Source organism: Cucurbita maxima, unplaced genomic scaffold (genome assembly GCF_002738345.1).
Source record: "Cucurbita maxima cultivar Rimu unplaced genomic scaffold, Cmax_1.0 Cma_Scf00036, whole genome shotgun sequence".
Taxonomy (NCBI): Eukaryota; Viridiplantae; Streptophyta; class Magnoliopsida; order Cucurbitales; family Cucurbitaceae; genus Cucurbita; species Cucurbita maxima.
In genome coordinates this window covers 1,527,129-1,552,184 of record NW_019272052.1, presented here as the reverse complement: position 1 = coordinate 1,552,184, position 25,056 = coordinate 1,527,129, and the positions used below count along the sequence as shown (strand labels likewise).

At 38.9% G+C, this 25,056-nt stretch overlaps 5 protein-coding genes across 7 annotated transcripts; 4 read left to right on the top strand and 1 right to left on the bottom strand.

Moving 5' to 3' along the window:
- Positions 1-344: 344 nt before the first annotated feature.
- LOC111468114 (glutamate receptor 3.2-like) lies at positions 345-9,458 on the top strand. Of its 3 annotated transcripts, none has more exons than XM_023113192.1 (7): positions 345-451; positions 2,504-2,707; positions 3,862-5,192; positions 5,282-5,559; positions 6,726-6,757; positions 6,839-7,233; positions 8,323-9,037. In XM_023113192.1, the coding sequence occupies exons 1-7, from the start codon at positions 436-438 to the stop codon at positions 8,719-8,721; spliced, it is 2,655 nt and encodes an 884-aa protein (XP_022968960.1). In that variant the 5' UTR covers positions 345-435; the 3' UTR covers positions 8,722-9,037. The 3 variants fall into 3 exon arrangements, with proteins under 3 accessions (XP_022968960.1, XP_022968959.1, XP_022968958.1); XM_023113191.1 differs by lacking the exon at positions 345-451 and adding an exon at positions 9,369-9,458 and having other exon boundaries at positions 1,504-2,707; positions 8,323-8,752; XM_023113190.1 differs by lacking the exon at positions 345-451 and having other exon boundaries at positions 1,505-2,707.
- LOC111468334 (40S ribosomal protein S11-like) lies at positions 9,352-11,533 on the top strand. Its single transcript, XM_023113512.1, has 6 exons — positions 9,352-9,462; positions 9,546-9,586; positions 9,749-9,849; positions 10,757-10,901; positions 11,011-11,100; positions 11,211-11,533. Exons 1-6 carry the CDS (start codon positions 9,451-9,453, stop codon positions 11,299-11,301), a joined length of 480 nt encoding a protein of 159 aa, XP_022969280.1. The 5' UTR covers positions 9,352-9,450; the 3' UTR covers positions 11,302-11,533.
- A 1,882-nt stretch (positions 11,534-13,415) lies between these two features.
- LOC111468223 (homoserine kinase) lies at positions 13,416-14,935 on the top strand. The gene has a single exon (XM_023113371.1). The coding sequence runs from the start codon at positions 13,530-13,532 to the stop codon at positions 14,646-14,648; it is 1,119 nt and encodes a 372-aa protein (XP_022969139.1). The 5' UTR covers positions 13,416-13,529; the 3' UTR covers positions 14,649-14,935.
- Positions 14,936-16,191: 1,256 nt separating this feature from the next.
- LOC111468164 (calcium-dependent protein kinase 26) lies at positions 16,192-20,837 on the top strand. Its single transcript, XM_023113282.1, has 9 exons — positions 16,192-16,256; positions 16,509-17,340; positions 17,543-17,686; positions 17,989-18,141; positions 18,563-18,678; positions 18,864-19,031; positions 19,449-19,673; positions 20,081-20,230; positions 20,469-20,837. The coding sequence occupies exons 2-8, from the start codon at positions 16,593-16,595 to the stop codon at positions 20,201-20,203; spliced, it is 1,677 nt and encodes a 558-aa protein (XP_022969050.1). The 5' UTR covers positions 16,192-16,256; positions 16,509-16,592; the 3' UTR covers positions 20,204-20,230; positions 20,469-20,837.
- A 373-nt stretch (positions 20,838-21,210) lies between these two features.
- Positions 21,211-24,740, bottom strand: LOC111468217. Its single transcript, XM_023113359.1, has 4 exons — positions 24,119-24,740; positions 23,228-23,877; positions 22,326-22,529; positions 21,211-21,504 (listed from the first exon to the last, which is right to left on the bottom strand). Exons 1-4 carry the CDS (start codon positions 24,381-24,383, stop codon positions 21,472-21,474), a joined length of 1,152 nt encoding a protein of 383 aa, XP_022969127.1. The 5' UTR covers positions 24,384-24,740; the 3' UTR covers positions 21,211-21,471.
- Positions 24,741-25,056: the final 316 nt, after the last annotated feature.

Here is a 25,056-nt window from a genome sequence, read left to right as displayed (position 1 = left end):
AAAAAAAAAAAAAAAAAAAAAAAAAAAAAAAAAAAAAAAAAAAAAAAAAAAAAAACATTTATTAACAAAATATATAAAGTATAAAAATTACTTGCATACTACTTGAAAATTTCAGTTCTTTCGCTAGAGAGGGGTCTACTAGATGGTCGATGCAAGACCAAAATTTTGAACCCACCCCCTGTTTCTAGGATCTCGTTCAATCGAACTAAAGGGTGAAGACACTATTGGCCATTAACTACTTGCTCGACGGTCGCTCGAGCTACACGTTTCAAGTTAAGTATGAGGAGTACCATGAAAGTTATGGTTTAAAAACTTGTTTGGAGTGAAAGCTCCAAATTCTCTTACATAATTGGTGATCTAAAAAGGAAAAGGTGTGGAAATGGTGGACATTGAGAATATGTTCAGACTTTGAATTGGATTCCAATATTGCCGGCCATGGAAGAGAAAAGAGGTATTCTTTTCCACATTCCCATTCCTCTTCTCATTTCTATTACACTCCACAAACCCACTTCCCTTTTCCATCGTTGTTCTTAGAACTCAGGTGTCCTTTTTCCCTATGAACTTCAAAGAGAAACGACAGAAAATGGGAATGTTTTTTCCAGTTCCTTCCATCCCTTTCAGAAGAAAGGTCCGAAAATGGGATTGTTTCTCTCAGAATATTCCTACGACCTGTTTGAAAAGACACCCATGTTCTGTTTTTTTGTGTTCTTGTCGTTCTTGTTCTTTTCCCCTGGTGTTAGAAACAAAGAGAAAATCAGTTGTCTTTGAATCCTAGGTTTTGCAGGTCACCATTGCTTCAATGGAGCTGGCAAATCCTGTTGGGACCTTTGGGATTGGATATGGCAGTATGAAGAGATTTCCTACTTGGGTTATTCATCTGCAAGGACTTGGTGGATCCTCAACTTACCAAATTATGTTTTGGTTAACTGATTATGACACTAAGGTCTCGATTTCGAAGTGATTTAGATGGTAAGATCCCACGTCGGTCGATTGGGGAGGAGAATGAAACATTCTTTGTAAAAGTGTGGAAACCACTCCCTAGCATATGCGTTTTAAAAACCTTGAAAGGAAACCCGAAAGGGAAAGTTCAAAGAGGACAATATCTGCTAACGGTAGGCTTGGGTCATTACAAATGGTATCACAGCCCGACATCGGGCGATATGCCAGTGAGGAGGCTGAACTTTGAAGGGGGATGGATACGAGGCAGTGTGCCAGCAAGGATGCTGGGCCCCAAAAGAGGGTGGATTGTGAGATCCCACATCGGTTGGAGAGGAGAACGTTATAATGGTGTGTAAACCTCTCCCTAGCAAACGCGTTCTAAAAACTTTGAAGGGAAGTCCAAAAGAAAAAGTCTAAAAAAGACAATATCGGCTAATAGCGAGCTTCGCTGTAACATAGATCGTAGTGTAACTTTTCTGGTAGGGTAACTTTTGAGAAAAAATAAAAGTATTTTTAAAACAAATGACATTACAAAGTGCAGCTTGAATATGATATATTATACTGGAAAGCGCTACCACAAAGCTTGGTGGCGCTAGCCTTCACCTTTAAGCTTCTTGCTTTCAGCTACTTTTTAGCATCTGTTCATATGCTTCTTGTTTTTTATAACTTTTTTTCAAAACTCATGCGGTGAAGACCAAACCCTTTGTATTATATCCACAATTGGACTATTAACTCCCTGTATTTCTAGGTAGATAGGATGACTCCCGCTTGTTCTTGTCGCTCGACGTGCATCAATTTCGATCGACGATACTCTTTATTTGGTAGTAGTCAGCTAAGGCCTCCGTATGCAGGGGCCGCCTCACTTGCTTTCTTTATTGCATAAGGGCATAAACTACTGCCTTTGAGCGATGACCAATAGTCACATATTTCTGTTAAAGCTTTACTACTAAAAGTTTAGCTTTTTGGATATATCAAGAATTTCAATAGCTACCTTGTGCGTAGAGTTTGAAGCCTTGTTCTAGACATCTCAAGCCCTTATGAACACATTTATTGCTCAATATATGCTTCTTGTTCTTAAAAGAACAAAGCTTATGCTTCTTGATATCAAAAGCACAAAGTATTGGCTTCTCTGTTTTTTGGCTAATAGCATTCTTGGCTACTACTTCTTGTATTTGCTTTATTGTGGGATCTTCATTACTCCTCCAACTTCAATCTGCTTTAACTTAACAGCTAAGTTTGGATTTCTTTTTATTTGTTCTCTCGAACTTGCAATGTTTAGTTATCAAACAATCTTTTGTCCTCTTGTTGCCGGAGAACTTGCTGTTTGGTTTATTCTGACATTCTAGTACCATTTGTGTTGGTCCCTTTCCTTGTGTTTTTCTTTTTAGATTTTGTTGCTGCTTACTGTTATAGCATGCTGTTCTTTATTGATTCGTTTCGTTTGAACGAGTCGTCGTCACCCCAAGAATGATTTTGTTGTGAAATTCTATCAAACAAAGCTCATTTTTCAGCTTAATCTCTATGAATATGGTTTGGTTCCTTTCATTACTTCTTTGTATTCTAGGAATTTCCGAAGGGGCCTCAAGAACTGAAGTAGTGAAAGTTGGAGCTATATTTTCACTTAGTTCTGTTAATGGAAAAGTGTCCAAGATTGCCATTGAGGCTGCTGAGAAAGATGTGAATTCTGATCCAAGTGTTCTTGGTGGAAGAAAGCTATCTATATCCATACATGATGCAAATTACAGTGGATTTCTTGGTATCACAGGAGGTATGCCTTGGCCCATGAAGGCCGATTCTTCTCTTTTGTCGGTGGACTCGACTATTTTGATCTCTATACTTTCAGCTTCGGTCTATTTTAGCGTTAGTCCTAGTCGTTGTGAAGTGTTCGTTTTGGTCCCTTCGTTTTCTCTCTTGTCTCATCATAGAATTTGTAACAGCACAAGTCATCACTAGAAGATATTGTTCTCTTTGGGATTCCTTTCAAGGTTTTTAAAACAAGTCTTCTAAGAAGAGTTTTCCACGCCCTTATAAAGAATGCTTTGTTCTCCTCCTCAACCAATGTGGGATCTCACGATCCACCCTTCTTCAGGGCCCAATATTCTCGCTGACACTTGTTCCCTTCTCCCATCAATGTGGGACCCCCCAGTCCACCCCCTTTCGAGGCCTAGCGTCTTTATTGGCACACTGCCTCGTGTCCACCCACCCTTCAGGGCTTAGCCTCCAAGCTGGCATATCGCCCAATGTCTGGCTCTGGTACCATTTGTAACAGCCCAAGCCCACCGCTAGCAGATATTGTCCTCTTTAGATTTTTCCTTCCAGGCTTTCCCTCAAGGTTTTAAAACGCGTCTACTAGGGGGAGGCTTTCACACCCTTATAAAGAATGCTTCGTTCTCCTCCTCGACCAATGTGAGATCTCACAATTCACCCCTCTTCAGGGCCCAGCGTCCTCGCTGGCACTCGTTCCCTTCTCCAATCGATGTGGGACCCCCTAATTCACCCCTTTCAGGGCCTAGCGTCTTTGTTGGCACACCGCCTCATGTCCACCCCCTTTCAAGGCTTAGCCTCCAAACTAGCACATCACTCGGTGTCTGGATCTGATACCATTTGTAACAGCCCAAGCCCACCGCTAGCAGATATTGTCCTTTTTGGGTTTTTTCTTCCAGACTTCCCCTCAAAGTTTTAAAACGCGTCTACTAGGGAAAGGTTGTCACACCCTTATAAAGAATGTTTTATTCTCCTCCCCACTCGATGTAGGATCTCACAGAATTTGTATTAAAATTTCACAAACAACGACTAAAATAGTCCATTTTGAAAAGTATAAGTACCAAAATAAGGTGTTAGAAGTTTGTATCTGGTCTAAATGAATATCTGAATTAGAAGCTAAGAGTACAAACACTAATATTTAAACTTTTGTGATGACAGCAATGAAGTACATGGTAGCTGACACGGTTGCTATCCTTGGTCCACAAGATGCTACTATGGGACATATACTTTCACATCTTTCAAATGAACTCCATGTCCCACTACTATCATTTACAGCATTGGATCCAACACTTTCAACTTTGCAATATCCATACTTCATTCAAACAGCTCCAAATGATCAGTTCCAGATGACTGCAATAGCAGACATGATTAGTTATCACGGTTGGCACGACGTCGTCGTGGTATTCACCGACGATGATCAATGTCGAAACAGTATGTTCGCATTAGGCGACAAAATAGAAGAAAAAGGCTTGAAAATACCCTCTAAAGTGGCACTTCCCCCTTACCCAACAGCCACAAGAACTGAAGTTCACAACGTGCTCGTAAATATTAAAATGATGGAATCTCGAGTTATTGTATTATATACGTTCTCAAAAACAGGTTTCTTGGTTTTCGAAATGGCTAAAAGCCTTGGAATGATGGAGGCTGGATATGTTTGGATAACCTCTAGTTGGCTATCAACAGTTATAGATTCTACTTCACCCCTTCCCTTGAAAACGGCTAACTCCATACAAGGTGTTCTTACGCTTCGGCTACATACACCCGAGTCGAAAAGGAAGCGGTCGTTTATATCTCGTTGGAACGAGCTGAGTAATGGCTCGATTGGGTTGAATACTTATGGTCTATATGCATATGATACTGTTTGGATGATTGCAAGAGGATTGAAAGAGTTATTTGATCAAAATGGTACCATTTCTTTCTCCAAGTATACACATGCTGGTAGTCTTAGTGGAGAGAGCTTGGATTTTAGTTCACTAGGAGTGTTTAATGAGGGAAATGAGCTGCTTAACAATCTATTGAATATCAGTATGATTGGCCTGACAGGGCCTATTCAGTTTCAAGATAGATACCCTTTACATCCCTCATATGATATCTTGAATGTTGTGAAATCTGGTATGAAGAGGATTGGATATTGGTCGAACCATTCCGGGCTATCTGTCGAGGCGCCCGAAACGCTGTATGGAAAAGCAGGCAATCGTACCGAACAGTTAGGCAGCACAGTGTGGCCTGGGGGATTGACAACAAAGCCTCGTGGTTGGGTTCTTCCACTCGATGGAAGACGGTTAAGAATTGGCGTTCCACGCCGAGTTAGTTATCAGGAGTTTGTGACGCCCGGAAGTGGTAACGAAACGATTAAAGGATACTGCATTGACGTGTTTGCTGCTGCGGTCAAGTTGCTTCCATATGCTGTTAATTATGAGTTTGTTTTGTTTGGAGATGGCAAGGAGAATCCTAGCTACTTTGAGCTTGTTAATAATGTTGCATTGAAAGTAAGTATGTTTTTAAGAAGCATTTTGGCTTGTTGTTTTGTAATGATAAGAATGTTGGTTGTACTAAATGTGGGAGATTGGTTTTGTAGGAATTTGATGCTGCTGTTGGTGATATTGCAATTGTGACGAGTCGTACCAAGATTGTCGATTTTACGCAGCCTTATATCGAGTCGGGGCTAATAGTGTTGGCCCGTGTGAAGAATTTGAACTCGAGTCCTTTGGCGTTCCTTCGCCCGTTCACACCAATGTTGTGGATTGTCTCGGCAGCCTTTTTCCTTCTCATTGGATTAGTCGTGTGGATTTTGGAACGTCGAGATAATGACGAATTCCAAGGACATCCTAGGAAGCAATTCGTCACGATCCTTTGGTGAGCTCTCGATCTGAACAAAGAATAAGTATTATATAGATCTATGGTTGTTTCGTGATCCATGAAATCATCATGCATATATTGTTCTCTTTGGACCTTTTCTAAAGGTTTTTAAAACGCGTCTATTAGGGAGAGGTTTCCACAAACATATGAAAAATGTTTCGTTCTCCTCCCCAACCGATGTGGGATCCCACAATCCACCTCCCTTCGGGGCCCAGCATCCTCGTTGGCACTTCGTTCCCTTCTCCAATCGATGTAAGACCCCTCCCCCTTCGAGGCCTAGTGTCCTTACTAGCACACCGCCTCGTGTCCACCTCCTTCGGGGCTTAGCCTCCTCGCTGACACATCACTTGGTGTCTGACTTTGATACCATTAGTAACGGTCCAAGCCCACCGCTAGCAAATATTGTTCTCTTTAGGCTTTCCCTTTCGGGCTTCTCCTTAAGTTTTAAAAACGCGTTTGTTAGGAAGAGGTTTCCACACCCTTATAAAGGGTGTTTCGTTCTCCTGTCCAACTGATGTGGGATCTCACAATCTACCCCCCTTTAGGGCCCAGTGTCCTTGCTAGCACACCGCCTACCCCCTTCGCGGCTTAGCTTCCCCATTGGCATATTGCCTAGTATCTGGCTTTGATACCATTTGTAACGGCTCAAGCCCACCGCTAGCAAATATTGTCATCTTTGGGTTTTCCCTTTCAAGCTTCCCCTTAAGGTTTTTAAAACAAGTCTGCTAGGGAGAGGTTTCCTCACCCTTATAAAGAATGTTTCGTTCTCCTCCCTAACCGTTGTAAGATCTCACACGTTAACTCTATGATTGACATCAACTTAAATGAAATATCCGAGAAATCCTTCCTTTTTGAGAACCTAAAAACTATAGTTTTACGCATTTTACTACTTTTGTGTCATATGAACACTCCAAGAGCATCGGACATTCTTATGAAATTGTTCGTATGTTTGTTTGATTAGCTACAAAGATAAACCGATCCAATACCATAAACGAGATGGAATAGAGAAAAAAGGAAAGGAAACTCGGTTCTTTTTGAGCTAAAACTCGCTCGTGCGTGTCGAAATTTCATCTCTCCAAATCGATTTAGACAAGGCAATGTATTGCTTGTTCTTCAATCTTGGTATCCATCCTCATCTCAGTGTTTCTTATAATGTCATGCAGGTTTGGCTTCTCTACTATGTTTTTTGCACAAAGTAAGTCTTTCATTTGGAGATTCCATGCTATTTTTATAGTCTCTGCCTAGAGCTACAAGTTCTTGATATTCTCATTTTCAGGAGAAAACGTCATGAGCACGCCCGGTCGTTTCGTGCTTGTCATATGGCTTTTTGTTGTTCTAATTATCAACTCGAGCTACACCGCTAGTCTAACGTCGATATTCACGGTACAGCTAGCAACCTCACCTATTACAGGAATTGATTCATTGATATCTACCAATGTCCGTATAGGATTCCAAGTTGGTTCGTTTGCTGAAAGTTATTTAAGTGAGCAACTTAACGTCCACAAGTCAAGGCTCATTGCTCTTGGATCCCCACAAGAGTATGCTGCTGCTCTCAAGAACGGCACGGTGGGCGCTATCGTTGACGAGCAGCCATACATCGATGTTTTTCTCGCCGAGTACTGCGATTATTCGACAAAAGGCCAACAGTTCACCAAAAGTGGTTGGGGATTTGTAAGTATATCTCAGACATAGCTTTCAAGTTTTAATCTCCTCGCTTTTACAAATACTGTAACAGTCCAAATCCACTGCTTGTAGATATTGTCTTTTTTGGACTTTTTCTTTTCGGCTTTCTCTTAAGGTTTTTAAAACGCGTCTACTAGAGAGAGGTTTGCACAATCCACCTCCATTCGAAACATCGGTTGGAGAGGGGAACAAAACATTTTTTATAAGGATGTCGAAACCTCTCCTTAGTAGACACGTCTTAAAAATCTTGAGAGGAACCCCGAAAGGAAAAGCCCAAAGAGGACAATATTTGCTAATGGTGGGTTTGGGCTGTTACAAATGGTATCAGAACCAGACATCGAGCGATGTACCAGTGATGAGACTAAACCCTGAAGGGGGTAGACACCAGGCAGTGTGCCAGCGAGAGCACTAGGTCTCGAAGGGGGTGAATTGAGGAGTCCCACATTGATTGGATAAGAGAACAAGTGCTAACGAGGACGCTGGGTCTCGAAGGGGGTGGATTGTGCATTCTTTTTAAGGGGGTGGGAATTTCTCCCTTACAAACGCATTTTAAAAACCTTAAAGGGAAACTCGAAAGAAAAAGTCCAAAAAAGACAATATTTGCTAGAAGCTATTACATTTAAGTTATTTGGGATAAGAAAACTGATATGATGAATACATACTCGGTTAGTTCATACTCGGCTCGAAGAGAGGCCACTTGAACAAGACAATATCTAGGCATTTAAGTGGTCATTTTTCAGGTAAGAAAACATGTTTTTTCCGACAAGAATGGAACTTATGGAAGTATAACCAAAACAAGGTAGTCCATTGTCCGATGTGTTTAGAGTGAATAACACACTCGATAACCAATGAGTTCAAGTTAGGGTAGCCACTTACCTAGGATTCAATATTGCACGAATTACCCTGCAACCAAATGTTGTAGCTTAAGTGGTTGTCGCTATGAAAACAACCAAATGTTGTAGTTCAGGTAGTTGTCTCGATAAGAATTGTTCTATGTGCGTAAACTGGTCTTGATACTGATCAATATAAAATTGGAAGTATTAATAATAATGACTTTATATTTTGCATTTTTGTTAGGCATTTCCGCGAGACTCTCCATTGGCGGGAGACTTATCGACGGCCATACTCGCTCTATCTGAGAATGGCGGTCTTCAAAAGATTCACGATCAGTGGTTCTCAAGAAAGTCTTGCAGTTCTGGAGATTCCAATCTCGATCAAGAACAACTTCACTTGCAGAGTTTCATTGGACTCTTCTCCATTTGTGCCGGCGTATGTTTCTTCGCACTTTTCCTGCATTTCTTCTTGACGATGTGCCAATTCAACCGCCATTTGAAGCAAGATCCAGAAGCTTCGAGCAATCGCGATTCCAACCCTACGCGTCTGCGCAAATTCTTATCGTTTGCAGACACAAAGAGAGGAGGCTTATCGAAGAGAAAGATCGAAGATACATTCTCGAGTGAACGTGGAGAGAATTAGGGCTTTGCAAATTCAGATCGCGCCATCGTATGTAAGAGTCGAGATACATCTTTTTTTTTTTTTTTTTCATTTATTGAAATAAGCAAATTTTATGCATGAATAATGCTATTTTATATTAATGATCAAATCGTGCCTGCATTGATTAAATTCACCATCGAAAGAAATTTCTACACTGATCGCTCGTTCTTATTTTCGTATGCATTTTCTTGTTAGTAGATCTGTTCGTTCTTATTTTCGTATGCATTTTCTCGTTAGTATATCTATGAATTGTATGCAATTTCTGGTCTTATAATCTATATCCGCTTGCTAAAGGGAAGAACTAGAGCCCGAAGTGGTTGAATTGGCGAGGAGATTCCTCCAAAATCATGCTAAGAACGGCTACGATTTTCTCAATCTTGAAGATTTTCTTGAAAATCGCACTTAATTTTGATGCAGTTTATCACGCTAGGTAGGAATGTTCATGAACAAAACAAACTTTTTATACCAAATTTAAAAATAAATTATTTTAAAAGACTAAATTTAAGATTTATGGAGTGCATATGTTTATTAAAACTTCAAAAGAAAATTTTGGCCCATTTTCATATGGTAAGCCCAATTCTCCTGTAAAGCCCATCTATTGTCGTCTGCTCTATAACTCTCTGAAGCAGGTTTAGGGTTTCTGTAATCGAACTCTGCTCCTTCGGCCGCTCGAGCGAACCAGAACGCTTGCTCTCTTCGGAAGCCCTAATCATGGCGGAGCAGGTTTCTATTGAATTGGCGACATTCATTTCCTTTTTCTTTTGAGTGACTTTAACATCTCTGTACTCTTCATCTTTTTTCCGCAGACCGAGAAGGCGTTTTTGAAGCAACCCAAGGTTTTTCTCTGGTAAACGAATTGAATTTTTTGTTTTTTGTTCAGTTTTTGAATGCGTGCTCTGGTGTTCTTTTTTTGAATTTTTGTTCTGTTTTGCTTTTTATATCTTGATTTGATTTTGTTTTTATGATTTTGTGTTGTTCTAATTATTAATCTATTTCGTTTTCAAAATAGCTCTAAAAAGAGTGGGAAGGGAAAGAGACCTGGGAAGGGCGGGAACCGTTTTTGGAAGAGTATTGGATTAGGATTCAAGACGCCAAGGGAAGCCGTTGAAGGTTCTGTTTTTCATAACTCTGTTCACCTTATGTTTGTTGGCTTGCTAATATGAATGTTTTTGGTCTTTTTGTCTTTCGACTTTGCTCGAGTATCATACACTGGAAGCCAGAGTCATTGTTTGCTCTGAACCTTCCCGTTGCACTCTTATCTCCAATAAAAAAAACCATGTAATTTGATTATTTTTAACCTGCTATAGAGCTTCATTGATTGTATTCTCTATTGGAAGTTAGTTATTAACTGTTTCCTATGTATATGATGAGATGGAGCTGCATCCTCATTGTCATGAAATTAGCTGTCTTGTAGGAATTCTTATTGAATTGCTATTTGTTCGAATGCTGAGAGGATACAACTTATTGAAAAAACATAATGAGCTGAAGAGATAGTTGTGTCGAGGATTTATCATCTTTTGTTTAGAATAGGTGTATGTTTCTGCATTGATACAACAGTATCTACTAGATGGATCGTTGAGGGAGTACAAAATATCAAGGAATTTTGTTGATGGAATGATGCCAAACATAGTACTCTCCAATCAATTATGTATTATTAAGAAAAATTGCCACAGCATTGTGTTTATCGAGAAATTCAAGATTGAATATTCGAATTCTAATGGCGTATCCCCATTCTAGGCTTGGCATCCTCACTTACCTTATGTACTGTATTCATTCTTATTAAGGCCCAATATTTAGGCGTATGTTGCTCTCATGTTCTGTGAATTGTTGCTGCAAATAAGAATTCTTCCAGTGAAGGGGAATTTCTTTGCAATATTGCATCCTCATTTACCTATGTATTGCATGCATCCTTATCTCTAAGTTTTTAAGACCCTATTTAGGCATATCTTGCTATTATGTTCTTTAGAATTGTTGCTATTTACTTACTGATTATTCCAGTTCTGTTGCATTCATGCAGGAACATATATTGATAAGAAATGCCCCTTTACCGGAACTGTCTCTATCAGGGGACGTATTTTAGCTGGAACTTGTCATAGTGCTAAAATGGTCAGGACCATTATTGTCAGGAGGAACTATCTACACTATGTTAAGAAGTATCAGAGGTGCTTTACTGAACTCCACCCTACGCACACACAGTTGGCACCACTGCCACTGCCATCTGATTTTTCTTTTCGTGGTTTTGACATATTGTGTTTCTTCTTTTTCCTTCAGGTATGAGAAAAGGCACTCCAACATTCCAGCCCACATATCTCCTTGCTTTCGTGTGAAGGAGGGAGATCACGTTATTATTGGCCAATGCAGGTACATTAAGATATGAAGAATTCTTTCCATTGATTGCTGTTATTATATCTTTTATTTTGTGCCTTTTTCCAAGACTTGTTTCACATTTACCGTGTTTTAATGAATTTCAGGCCATTGTCCAAGACAGTAAGGTTCAATGTGTTGAAGGTCATTCCTGCTGGGTCCTCAAGTAGTGGGAAGAAGGCTTTTGCGGGGATATAAATTCTGTAGGCTTCCTCTTTTGATACAAAAACAGCAACTGTTTAGAGTTGTAAGCCATATTTAATTCAACAGAGTTTTGAAGACTTATATAGTCTGAATTTTGATTTGAGTATGGATTCTTTTATTGTGTTCTATTTGTTTCGATTTCTGGCAAATTTAGGGGGGGTAATCTCAAGGATTAATGTTTGATAGTTTATGTTTCAATTGAAAACGCCCCTTGATTGATGAATTATTATTTGATTAAAAGAGTTAAGCGGCTTCTTAGTTCATTGAAAAGGCCCTGTGAGGGCCTGTCTTGATTTGGATAATGGATCTAGCTTTTTGTACATTAACTTATCCCCTTTAGCTTCCATTAGAAACCATTATGCAATGTCAGGGCCCCCACCACTCTGTAGGCATTACCCCATTAAATGAGGCCTCTTTTTGGCATCTTTCTGAGGTTGGCTTGTCTCTAGCAAACAAGGCAAGGAGGAATCCTTGCAGTCACTTTAAGCTTATTGCATGTCATGTGTGGCTCATATGTGTTGCATGTGGCGCTGCGAACCCTTAAATCTTAGGGACTAATTTGAAATTAAGTTAGAAATCCTAGATACTAATTTGAACTTTAATCTTTTGTTTTAAGAATCTTTTGATTCTTTCAAAGTTCGTAATATTGTTTCGAATCTTTCTATGTTTCAAAACATACCATGGATGCAAGGTTGTTTAGCATTTTGTAAGAACATGACTTGGATTCCTAGAAGAACATGAGAATAATAGGGAAAAGGGGGAAAAGTCTCAAATCTTTTATTCCAAGAATAACTTGACAACTCTTTATTTTGCTTTACTGTAAAACATAAAATTAGGTCCCCCAAATCCAATACCCAAATAATTTCTCAAGTGTTTGAATATTCTCTGAGTTTTTATGAGCTTGACAAGAATTTAAACCTCGGGTTAGAACACTCACTCGTGCTTTTTCTTCGTCTTCTGCCTCGTAGGTCGATTTGTTCGTTTGCTTCACAGTTTACTCAACTTTATATGACTTGCACCAAGTGTGTTGACACAACTCATTTATGGAAATCTAACCTTCCTGAAGCTGTGGTATTGTGTGTCAGCATTGCACTTTAGATCCTTGCTTCCAATTAGTGAGCCAGATTGACCAATCCAAACCTCTTATTTCTGAACCATTTTTCGGGTTATGCTCTTCATTTACTTACTGCTATAGATACTAAGCCATACTTTTGATGTCCCATGCTCACTTCTTCTTCTCTAAGGTAGGGGCATGTTTGAGGCATGCGTTGATGGTATTCGAGTCATCTTGGTCTTCGTCATTTTGGCCTAGATTTAGGCGTATAGTTGACCCATGAATCTTCTTCAACCTTCTTGAAGGTTTGGGTGTTTATCGACCCCTAAGGCTTAATCTAACTCTTGTTTTGATCTTATAAAAAAACATTTTTACTTTATTGTATTGACTCAATCTTCTTTTTGACCTCTACCTATTGGATAGGTGAAAAAACATATAAGACGTAATGGTGAATTCTTTTAATTAGGTAATTATTGAAAGATGTAACTCGTAAAAAAAAAACTAATCTAGTTTTAAGATGTAAGATTTTAAAGAATTAGAGTTAGACGACTTGTGTTATGATTGTGTACATATACTAGTGATAACTTAGGTTGATTTTTCATTTTTTTTTATTCTTTTAAAACACTTCTACTTGGGAAGATTCCATATCCTTATAAAAAATGTTTTGTTTCCTTCTACAATTGATGTGAGACCTCACAATCGAGCCCCAAGGGCTCAGCATTCTCACTGATACACTGACTAGTGTTTGACTTGATTCCATTAGGCAAGCTTTGGATTAAATTATACAAAATTTAAATTATTGTTTTAATTTTTTAAAGAGTATATACAATTTAGGTGAATTGTGTGCATCGCATTGTGGAAACGAAATGACCAAATTGCCCCCATCATTGCAACACCTCTCTCAATATCTCTCTTCGAGAAAACTTACAAGTGAAAGGACTAAATTACCCAGAATTTCAACGCCTTTCTCAACTTCTCTCTTCGAGAAAACTGCCTCAAATGGTCATTTGGTTACCCCTATATAAGGATTCAGGTCCTCCACCTTCGTTTCATCTCTGAAGTTCTCTCTCTTCCGTGACTGCGCTTGAGCCTCTGAAGCCGAAAATTTTCATCCCTGAGAAATTTTCAGGTTCCGATCTGAATCTCCTTCTCTGTTTCACTTGCTTCCATGGCGATGATCTCTTTTCAGCCTCCATTAAAGTCGTTTGCGGTTCCTCTAGTTCCTTTATATAACCCTAAATCTGTCGCCGTCAGTTGCAGTTTGTCTCTTCCATCCAGAACCGTCGTTACTGCCGTTGAACCTGCACCAGTCTTCGCCTCCGTGAAGGCATTCGCTCCGGCAACCGTCGCTAATTTAGGCCCTGGCTTTGACTTCCTTGGCTGCGCCGTTGATGGCTTGGGCGATTTCGTCTCTCTCAGCGTTGATTCCAATGTTCGTCCAGGTGAGGTCGCAATCACTAATATTACAGGCAATGACCCTAATAAACTCAGTAAAAACCCTCTGTATAATTGCGCTGGCATCGCCGCCATTGAGGTTATGAAAATGCTAGGGATTCGATCTGTCGGTCTTTCTCTTACGCTTGAGAAAGGTCTACCGCTGGGGAGTGGATTGGGATCGAGCGCAGCGAGTGCCGCAGCTGCGGCGATTGCTGTTAATGGATTGTTCGGCGGAAAATTAGGAGTCGAGGATTTGGTTCTCGCAGGGCTGAAATCGGAAGAGAAAGTTTCTGGATACCATGCGGACAATGTCGCACCTGCGATTATGGGCGGTTTCATTCTGATCCGGAATTACGAACCCTTGGAATTGATCCGCCTGAGATTCCCGGTTGAGAAGGAGCTGTTCTTCGTATTGGTAAGCCCGGAATTCGAAGCTCCGACGAAGAAAATGCGTGCTGCCCTGCCAGCTGAAGTTGGGATGCCGCACCATGTGTGGAATTGCAGCCAAGCAGGGGCGTTGGTAGCGGCTGTGCTGCAGGGAGACGTGATAGGATTGGGCAAAGCTTTGTCCTCCGACAAAATTGTAGAGCCAACGAGAGTTCCGTTGATTCCAGGGATGGGTGGGGTCAAGAAGGCGGCCATTGCAGCCGGGGCATTCGGATGCACCATTAGTGGTGCAGGGCCGACGGCGGTGGCAGTGACCGACAACAAGGAGAGGGGGAAGGAGATCGGTGAAAGTATGGTTATGGCGTTTATGAGGGAAGGGAATCTGAAAGCTGTGGCATCTGTAAAGAGACTGGATCGAGTTGGTGCAAGGCTCATCGGATCCACTCCCATAGATAGAGTTTAATCAGAGAATTTGTTTATGATGCTTTGATGCTGCTGCTGCTTCTAATTCTATTGCTTACTCTGGCTCCATTAGAGGACTGGTTAATAAATCATGATGATTCCGCCATGGAAATGAGCTCTGAAACCTACTGTTTATGCGGAATTCTCATGGCTTTTTTGTTGGTTCTTTTGGTTGCAGAGGCATGGTTTGTAACAAATCTTGTGCTGATTTTCTGTTCCTTAAAAGACTTCATTTCGTATGGGTTTTTGATTACCTTGTGTTCCTTCAAAACTTGATGATCCACAGAATCCATGAGTATCAGCATCTGATTTTTAAAACGTGGGATGGTCTCTGTTCAGCATCTTCTCATATCGGTTCTTCATCCAAGAATCTTGGGCAACAAGCATGAAACAATCCACTGGCGCTAGCCATTTTAATTAAAGGAGAATCATTCTTGCTCGAAAGGACAGCTTTACTTCACTGTTTTCAAGTGCTTTTAAAGAATAGTGATTTTAGATGTTTCATGTTTTAGCTTTACATTTTGGTTTTGAAATGGTTTCAATGGAAGCTCAAAACTTCTTTTAAGCATTCAAAATTAGTTTTAAAAATTTGAGATCCCATCTTTAAATGATTTAAGGTTCATTGTTTCTGTATGAGCAAATCAATGGTTTAATTATTATTTTGTTTTTTTTTTGTAGGATAATAATGTGGAGTTGAATATTCAAGCACAAAGCAATAATAATAATAATATAAAGTTGTAAAAGTTGGATCCATTTTCATTCTTCAGCCTCATACACGTGAGCCCAAGTCAAACAGGATCTGTTCTCTCTCTCTCTCTCTATTTTTTTCTTCTTTTAATTTATAACTAATGAGTTGGAAAAAACAAAATTTATTTAATTTCTAAATTTGTAACTACATATTCTTTTTTAAAAATTTGTAACTACATATTTAAAAATTTATTAGCTTTTACCACATCTTGAACTGGCTTCAAGAGTGAAGATTACGAGTCATTTTAGTACGTTTTATCCTCACTAAGCAACATGACCATGTCTTGAGCTGGTTTTAATAAGAGCAAAGGTTATTCCCACGAACCAATATGGCTCATTTTCGAACGTTTTATCCTCACTCACATGTTTCTAAATAAATTTTATAGGAGGTCACCTAACATACAATTACTTCAAGCAAATGAGTCTTTTTAAGTTCTTGATAACACTGTGACCTATACAGCTTATGTATTTATAGATGTGTATAATAAGTATTATATATGGTGAATGTAAATTTTAATTTACCTTGGAAGAATAATTAAAATTTTAAATTTATTTATTTTAAAAGAATTACGCAATAACAAATAAAATTATGAAAAGAAAAAAAGAAAGAAATAAATAAATAAATAAGAGAGGAAGAGTAGCTGGACAGCACTGAATTCCGATGTTCCTCACAAATAACAAATCGGACTTGGTCCCCCGATTTCTTTTACTATTTTATTATTATATAACACTCTTTCTTCATCTTCATCTTCTTATATTACCCGTTTTTATCCTTTTTTAGTTTTCCAGCTCCAACAATTTAGTTGCTTTCGCTGTTCATGGAATCCATTTTTGTTTCCTTCTTTGCCGGAACAGCAACACGGTACTTCTTCTCTTTTTCTTTCTTGTGAATATAATCTTTTTGTTCCCATTGGTTTTGTTTCCATCTCAGTTTATGATCTTTGATTTTCTCTCGATGTTTTGAGATTGATGATGATGAGTTTATAGCCCCGATCTAGTTCTTCTTCCTTCGATTTTGTAGTGATTTGGTTAATCTGAAGAATTGAGAGTCTCTAATTTCTTCGATTATGGATTGATTTTGGTTTTTTTGTTTGTTTGACTTGTTCGTCCTTAGGGTTCCGCGATTGATGAGGCATAATTGGTGAGTTTGGGGGAGACAGACCGTGAGGGTCTGAGTAGAAGCGCGATTCTGTGTTTCATGGGCAATACCTGCCGTGGATCTTTCAAAGGGAATATATTTCAGGGATACAGCCAGCCCGAGGAGAGCTCAACCCCAAATTTTAAGCGCAATATCAACGGTTCCTCTGACCATTCCCCTTCCAGCATCAACACTAACAATCTAATTTCCCAAGCCTTTGCTGAAGAGAACAAAACCAAATCAAAGGACAACGATTGCAAGAAAGACTACACAATGAGGAAAAGCGCCGAGAATCAAGCCTATTATGTTTTGGGTCATAAGACTGCCAATATTCGAGATCTGTATACACTCGGTCGCAAGTTAGGACAAGGACAGTTTGGAACTACTTATTTATGCACTGAGATTATGACTGGCATCGAGTATGCTTGTAAGTCTATCTCCAAGAGGAAGTTGATTGCGAAGGAGGATGTGGAGGACGTTCGGCGGGAGATTCAGATCATGCACCATTTGGCAGGTCATAAGAATATTGTTACCATCAAGGGTGCTTATGAAGATTCTTTGTATGTTCATATTGTTATGGAGCTTTGTAGTGGCGGTGAGTTGTTCGATAGGATCATCCAAAGGGGGCATTACAGTGAGAGAAAAGCTGCTGAATTGACCAGGATTATTGTTGGTGTTGTTGAGACTTGCCATTCGCTTGGAGTTATGCATAGAGATTTGAAGCCAGAAAATTTCTTGTTGGTTAATAAGGATGATGACTTCTCTCTTAAAGCTATTGATTTTGGCCTCTCTGTTTTCTTCAAACCAGGTGAAAAGAAAGAGCAGTAGTTACTCTTTTCCTTTTGTGTTTTATTGATGAGTCGTATTCGATACAATTCAGCAATATATTCTCCTTAATTGTGTTTATTTGATTAGGTTACTTTACTTGGGCTTCTTTTTCTTCCATGTACATTGCTGTAATCACTGCATCAAATGGTTTCTCATTGCTGATGTGCACAAAACCATTTCAGGTCAAATCTTCACTGATGTTGTTGGAAGCCCATACTATGTTGCTCCAGAGGTACTGCTCAAGCATTATGGGCCAGCAGCGGACGTGTGGACTGCAGGAGTTATACTGTATATATTGCTAAGTGGCGTGCCACCGTTTTGGGCAGGTAATTGTAGTTTTCAAATTAAAACACTACTAAGAACCTGAATGGGTTGTTGCCTATTGGTTGAGGAATTGGGGTGTTGGGTGGTAATGGCTCCCAGATCCTTGGTATCGATCATTCGGACAAGTTGACTATTAAGGAGACCCTTGATATCTCTGGTAGGTAGTATTATCAAGGCTCTAGATATCTCTTTAGGCACTAGTGGGGTGGGGTCCAGCACCATGGTTATAAAAAGAGGTAACAAATGAACAAGTTATTATATATGGTTGCTAAATAGTTCTTTTCTCCCTCTTCTCCATACTCAGAAACTCAACAAGGAATATTTGATGCTGTGCTTAAGGGACATATCGACTTCGACTCTGACCCTTGGCCCCTAATATCTGACAGTGCAAAGGATCTAATAAGGAAGATGCTATGTTCTCGACCATCAGATCGGTTGACTGCACATGAAGTATTATGTATGTTTACTTCTCTACATGTCTAAGTTTTTATGAATGTAGTATATGGAATTAGAGAAAGAAAAAAAAAAAGTTTCTTTTTAGGTCTTTAATAAGCGTTTTCACACTGTTCTAGATAACTTCAGATGCTCCTTTCTGAAATGTGTATTTTGGTCTAAGTATAATTCAATCTAAGGTTCATAACCCATATCAGTTTCTTTTTTTATTAAGAAAAAATGAACAAATAAAGAATCCTTTTAACATCTCTTGAATTTTCTGACAGACCAAGACATAATGTCATTCTTTCTTACATCATAGCTGTTACACGCATTTCTTCATACCTCGAAAATTATGGTTTTGTTGTTACAAATGGGGTAATTGCATTCATTATTCATATTATACTGAATCTGAATGAATTATTATACCTTAATAATCTGTACAGGCCACCCTTGGATTTGCGAAAATGGAGTTGCTCCTGATAGGGCTCTCGATCCAGCTGTACTTTCTCGACTCAAACAATTCTCTGCAATGAACAAGTTAAAGAAGATGGCATTACGAGTAAGTGTACAACATACGTTTTGCATAGGTGGGAGAACTGAAGTTGGACACCTATTTAAATGTTATTTTCAAGTTTCCATGGATCAAATATCTTGTAATTGGAAAGGCTTAATGCATGCTTGGCCTTACCCACATTCTTGTCTTAAACAACATTGATGTTTAATCTGCGCTGTTTGTACCATTAGGTGATTGCTGAAAGCCTTTCCGAAGAGGAGATTGCTGGCCTAAGAGAAATGTTTACAGCTATGGACACTGATAACAGTGGTGCAATTACGTTTGATGAACTTAAAGCTGGTTTGAGAAGATATGGTTCAACCTTGAAAGATACCGAAATACGTGACCTCATGGAAGCGGTAACTTTTGCATGCCTTGTGGGAAATTTACATTTCTTTTGCACGAGCATATTTATGATTTTCATCATCACTGATTACATAGACATTGTTAATTTTTTCCCCTCCATTTTATCGGGTTTAGATGTGCTACAGTAGCGGTATAGTAATTCTTAGTCAATCAAGGCATTAAGTGCATCTTACTGTGGAGAAATTTCAAATGTACATGTGGATAAGATATAGCTGCAGTAGCGGAAGACTAAGGGTCACCGGGCATAGTATAGTTGGTGGTGTCGAGGCTAATTATTTTGTTTTTGATAGCTACTAGAACAGTGGGAAATATCTTGTTTGATGTGGCTGTTGAATTTTCATAAGAATCTGTATGGTTTTTATGCTTACTAGTTGTTGAACCCCATGAAAATGTACTTAAATTTCTTTCAGGCTGATATTGACAATAGTGGGACTATAGATTATGGGGAGTTTATTGCTGCAACCATTCATCTCAACAAACTAGAGCGTGAAGAACACCTTGTTGCAGCGTTTAGATACTTTGACAAAGATGGAAGTGGTTACATCACAGTAGATGAACTGCAGCAAGCTTGTGCAGAACATAATATGACTGACGCGTACCTTGAGGATATAATCAGAGAAGTTGATCAAGATAATGTAATTCTCATAAACTTATTCGAGAATCAATCTCTTGGTACTTATCTATTATAAATAGAATCTAACTGGGGCAGAGTTTCAGTCATGACCGTATGCTGATTATCCACTGGGTCTATATCATGATTATATGCTCATGGTCTTAGATTGGGACACTAGGATAAATTCGAATAGGAATATAACATTACTCTGAATTTTTCATGCTGTTGAGGAACTATTTTGGGGCATGGTGTGAAAAGAAAAATGGAGACGGGTTCTAATGAACTCGAGAAAACTGAGGGTTAGTCTAGCGTATGTGAGTAACATTGGATTATTGATAAAACATAAAGCATCTTAGTTGAGTTTCCCTTGCAGAATATCTATTGATTAAATGGGAAAACAAAGTGATGAATTTTTGTTGTGTAATGCAGGATGGAAGGATTGATTATAGCGAGTTTGTTGCCATGATGCAGAAAGGCAATGCAGGAATTGGAAGACGAACTATGAGAAACAGTTTGAATTTGAGCATGAGAGACGGACCTGGTGCTCTTTAGTTTCTGAATCATGTGGTTGATGTACAGGTACTGAGCGCCTATCGACATGTACTTCTCGGTTTGATCCCTTCTCGAGAGGTTTGGAGAATAAAAAACTTAGGATCAGGTTTGATGAGTAGATAATTAAGTGGTTTAGAATGATGGCTACTTGCTATGACTCAAGTCTGAGCTCAAACAATCTAGGCTGATGCAAAAAATCTTTAAAGACTGCATAGGTTTTGTTGTCCGAGATTATCGATACATATGATGCCTTGGCATTCTGCAGGTTGTACAGCGGATGTAAAGCTGGGGAATCGACTCTTTCCCGACACGATTGAGCTTCTTTTCCTCCTAGCTTCTAGGATCGTTGCCAAGGATTTCTGTGGTGAGAACTCTTCTCGAGCATTTCACTAACGTTTCCTTCTTATCGCTGTATAGCCAAAGGTTGATGTGGTATATGAACATCTGAGTGTGTGAAATTGCAAGAGCTGTTTGAGTTGCTAGGTTCTTTTGCATAACATTTTCAATTGGGGACTATTAAATGTTTGTATAGATACAATCTTCTACCTCTGGTTCGGATTTCGTTCCAATATTGTAACTTTTCTCCATTGCTAATTCCATTGTTCGACCAAATGAATAGTTTTATCTTATTGCAGCTTGTGAGAATTTTTCCTACTTGTGATTCCTTACACCTAAAGGAAGTAGTAATGTATGCACATATTTGTTTATATGCTGTACAAACTAAAGATAATCGGCTTCGAGCGAGCTAACACAAGAGGGAACTTTTCTTCTTATAGATGGGAGGTTGTGCATAGGCCTAATGATCACCCACCTAAGATTTAATAGAATTTTCTCATCACTCGAACATTATAAGGTTGGTTGTTCAATGAGATAATCTCAAAAGAATCTCGTCTACGATTTAATAAACTAGAGTTTTCTTGACACTCAAATGAATGTATATATATATATATATATATAGAAGTATGAAAGGTTTAACGTACATAAATCGTGCTAGCACTACCAAAATCATGTGGAGAAGTTGGTCATATATAGAGCTTCTTTAGAAACAATAAGATTGTTACTAGATCTGAAAACGATTGCACACTACGAGTGAGTTTTTATATATTTATGCTTCATTCTGTAGAATGGCAAATACATAGCATACTTATTTCAGTGCTATAATTTATCCAAAGTCACCTTGATGTACTCCGAACGCCTACGTGATGGCTAATGAAGGAATTGGTGCCTTCTCTCTAGCTCGATTGAACCGTCATCCATTGGTTACCATATTAAGCAAGGGTCTCATTTGCAATCGATATTTCCTGCATGTGGAAAAGTAGGCAGTGTCAAACTTGATTAAGCACATGTCGACGAGCCGAAGAACAGACAAGACAAGTTCGTCTTGATTGAAAAATCTATGCCTAAATATATTAGTTTAAATTTCAAAGAATTTTCCTTATTACTAAGATTGTTTTGTCTTCAACCACTACCCACCAAGAAAAAGAGAAAAAGACCCAAGAAAACAAACACAAATCTCTAACCAAACACAAGTATTTGGGATATGAGAAGAAATGCAAAGCCTAGAAATTAAACTTGTATGGCCAACAAACTTCAGTTCTCTCATATAAGCATTTCGACATGTGAATGTAAACCGTCTTAAACTGTCTCTCATATACCACTAGACAAACATGATTCAGACAGACCAACTAGCTTAGAAGGTCATTCGGTACGAAGCACAAAAGCATAGCGGGTAGAGAAAAAACTTAGACAGTTACCAGTCCACAACTATGCATGAAAGCCAGAGGTAATGTGTTCTTTTCTTCGGTTTAAGTTGCAGTATAAGTTAAAAATTGGATATGCTAATTTTGGTTGGTGGGTAGCGGATATAAACATGTACAGACAAGCTGTGAGATCCCACATCGATTGGGGAGAAGGAAACACCCTTTATAAGGGTGTGGAAACCTCTTCCTAGCAGATGCATTTTAAAAACCTTGAGGGAAAAGTCGAAAGGAAAAGCCTAAAGAGGACAATATCTGCTAGTAGTGGAATTGAGCCGTTACACAAGCATGAAATTATTTTTTTTAGAAGATCATTTCAACATTTGAGAGTAAACTGTTCAGCGTATTTAAATGCAAAAACTTGCCTTCAATTTTGCTGAGCTTGAGAAGATGCATCTTGATGTAATTGCATGTCCGTGATCAAAAAGCCATCCTACTTCACAGCAAGTATCCCCACTGTCTTCACTTTCTTTAAGGGAACACCATAGTTGCTTGGGAAGTACCTTGAGTTCTGATTCAGTTCTCACCGACTTTTGCACATTGTCAGCCAAAAGTTCTTGTATAACATTCTGCAGTCAATTTTCCAATACATATTCAAACAGGAAACGGAGTTATATTGTGCCTATTAAATTCACTTTAGCATGGTTACAGTGTCACCATATAGACTAAATGTCTCGAAAAAGAAATGGAATGGGGAAACTGTTAGAAAAGTAAACAACAATTTGCTCAAGGATTACTCCAAATATGCTATCAAAATTTTGGTGAATGGATAGATGCTGTACAAACTATAAGCTAGTTCCCACTGATAATTGACCAGACAAACACTTCGGTACACATTTTTCCATCGGTCAAAAAAGTAAGGTTCGAGACCTCAGCTTAACACAAAACTTGCCATCATAATTTAAAAAATATTGGGGTGTGGGCAAATATCATTAGAAAAATGTTGTAAATTGTAATCAATCATTCAAGAGAAATCACCAATGCATAAAAGTCACAAAATTTGTTGATATTTTCTGAAAATTCATAGTATCAATGATTTGGTCGATGATGCCAGGCAATCTTTTGATTTCATACTTATAAGCGAAAGATTAAAATTTGACTTCTAAGAATTTTAAGGAGAAGAAAAACGAAAGTTATGGATCAACACCAAAGCATTAGGCAATGCAAAACTAAAAAATGGTAGCATCGAACTAAAAGCTGAGATTTTAGGATCACTTCACCGTGCTATAAAAGATGATCAAAAGCAAAGGAAGATTATATAACTTACAATCTGAGAACCATCAAAACGGGCAACAGAGACAGGACCCTGCCATGAACCAACAACCTCAGAAGCTTTCAAGGCAGCTGTAGAAGCAAATGATGAGTCTCGGATGGCACATCCACCAAGCTGTTCTCCGTTTCTGAATGGTCCATACCACTGCTCGCAGAAAACTTTGATACTCTGCAACACTAGCCGTGTGCCTTCGACTCGGACAACCTGAACAACCCTCACACGGGATTCACGATCTTGAGGACTAACCAGGCAATGCTCCAACTCCATTAACTTATAAGAACCCCCAACCTTAACCGGCCAAACAACTACATAACATCCACTACGTTGATACGCAAAGGCAGTCACTTCATCATTTGAACCAATTCCATTTCCAGCATTTCTCTCATCAATGCTGTAACGGGTTGCAGCATCGGCTTCACATCCCACTGTAGGAAGTAGCTTTATTGTCTTGTACATGAAAGAGGGCTTCTCAGGTTCCGCAAGAGTGGGGCACTGAGTCTGCCAGTCGAAAACCTTAACCTCCCATTCTCTATAAGCATCGGGGACAACGAATTCTGGAAGTTCAATTGGCGTTCCTCCAGAAGAAAAATCCGCACCATATCCATCCCACTCGCCAGAGACGTTTTTGGCAAAATCAGACCACCCTTAAAACGAATGGATACACAAAATAAATCGTCTGTTTTCCAAATATCCAACACTCAAGCCAAATTTTGTGTCAAAGATTTAAAAGAATGAAAAAAAAATACCACAAAACACGGATGGATTCAGATAATTAGAAACCAAGCACTGAAAATCAGTCAAACTGACGTTGCAAGTCATTCCAATAAGAACTAATGATGAACACGAAATAAAACAGTAAAAGAAAATTATTCCAACAACACTTACCACTACCAGGAGCAGAACTGGAACTCTGACTTTGAACATGAGCATCGGATAGAGCAGTTTTAGCGACGACGGAAGAGGGCGCCGAAGAAAGAGACGGAGCGGCGTTTATCCCGATGTTCGTAGACAAACGACGATTGCAATGAAGAATACGCTGCGATTGAAGCCGTGAGAAGCAGCGATGGTGTAAAAGTCCCGGAGAAGAAACGACGGAGGACGACAAGGCTCTGTTCTGACAGATAACACTACTAGAAGAAGCGAACGCCATTGAAATCCTAACAAAGAAACCTTCAATACTTGCTTGTGATTAGATGAAATCTATGAAACTCTCCGGTTTCCTCAGCCCCAGCCTCGCCGGAGCAGAAGAGAAATCGGAGAATTCTGGAAGGAGAAGAGAGAACCGGAGAAGGCAGTCTGAGAAGAATATTCGTGGAAGAAAAATCGCGAAAAAAAATAAATAAATGGAGATGAAAATGCGAAATTGAGTTCAGTTTGGCATGTGAACTGTTCGCTATAAAACGACGTCGCTTTGGGCTATCCGTCAACCACATGCTGAACTCGTCTACGTGTCAGTCGGAGGACGTTCCACTGGCCCGGCCCAATCAGCTGTCGTTTTGGACCAATCTGGCCGAAAAAGTTCATTTAAGAAAAAAAAAAAAAAAACTAAAGGTATTTTAATTTTATAATATAGTCCCTAAATTTTATAATATTATATTTTAATTTTATTTCGAAGTGTTCGCATTATGGTCCAAAGTGGAGATTAAACTCAAATCACAAAAATATAATATTTTATATTATAATCTAAGGATTAAATGAAATTATCTTAAAATTTATATATATATATATATATTTTTTTTTATTCAATAAATCTTTAAACTTTTAATTTTGTGTTCAATACGATCATGACTAAAGAATAACGTATCTTAACTTTATCCATTTAC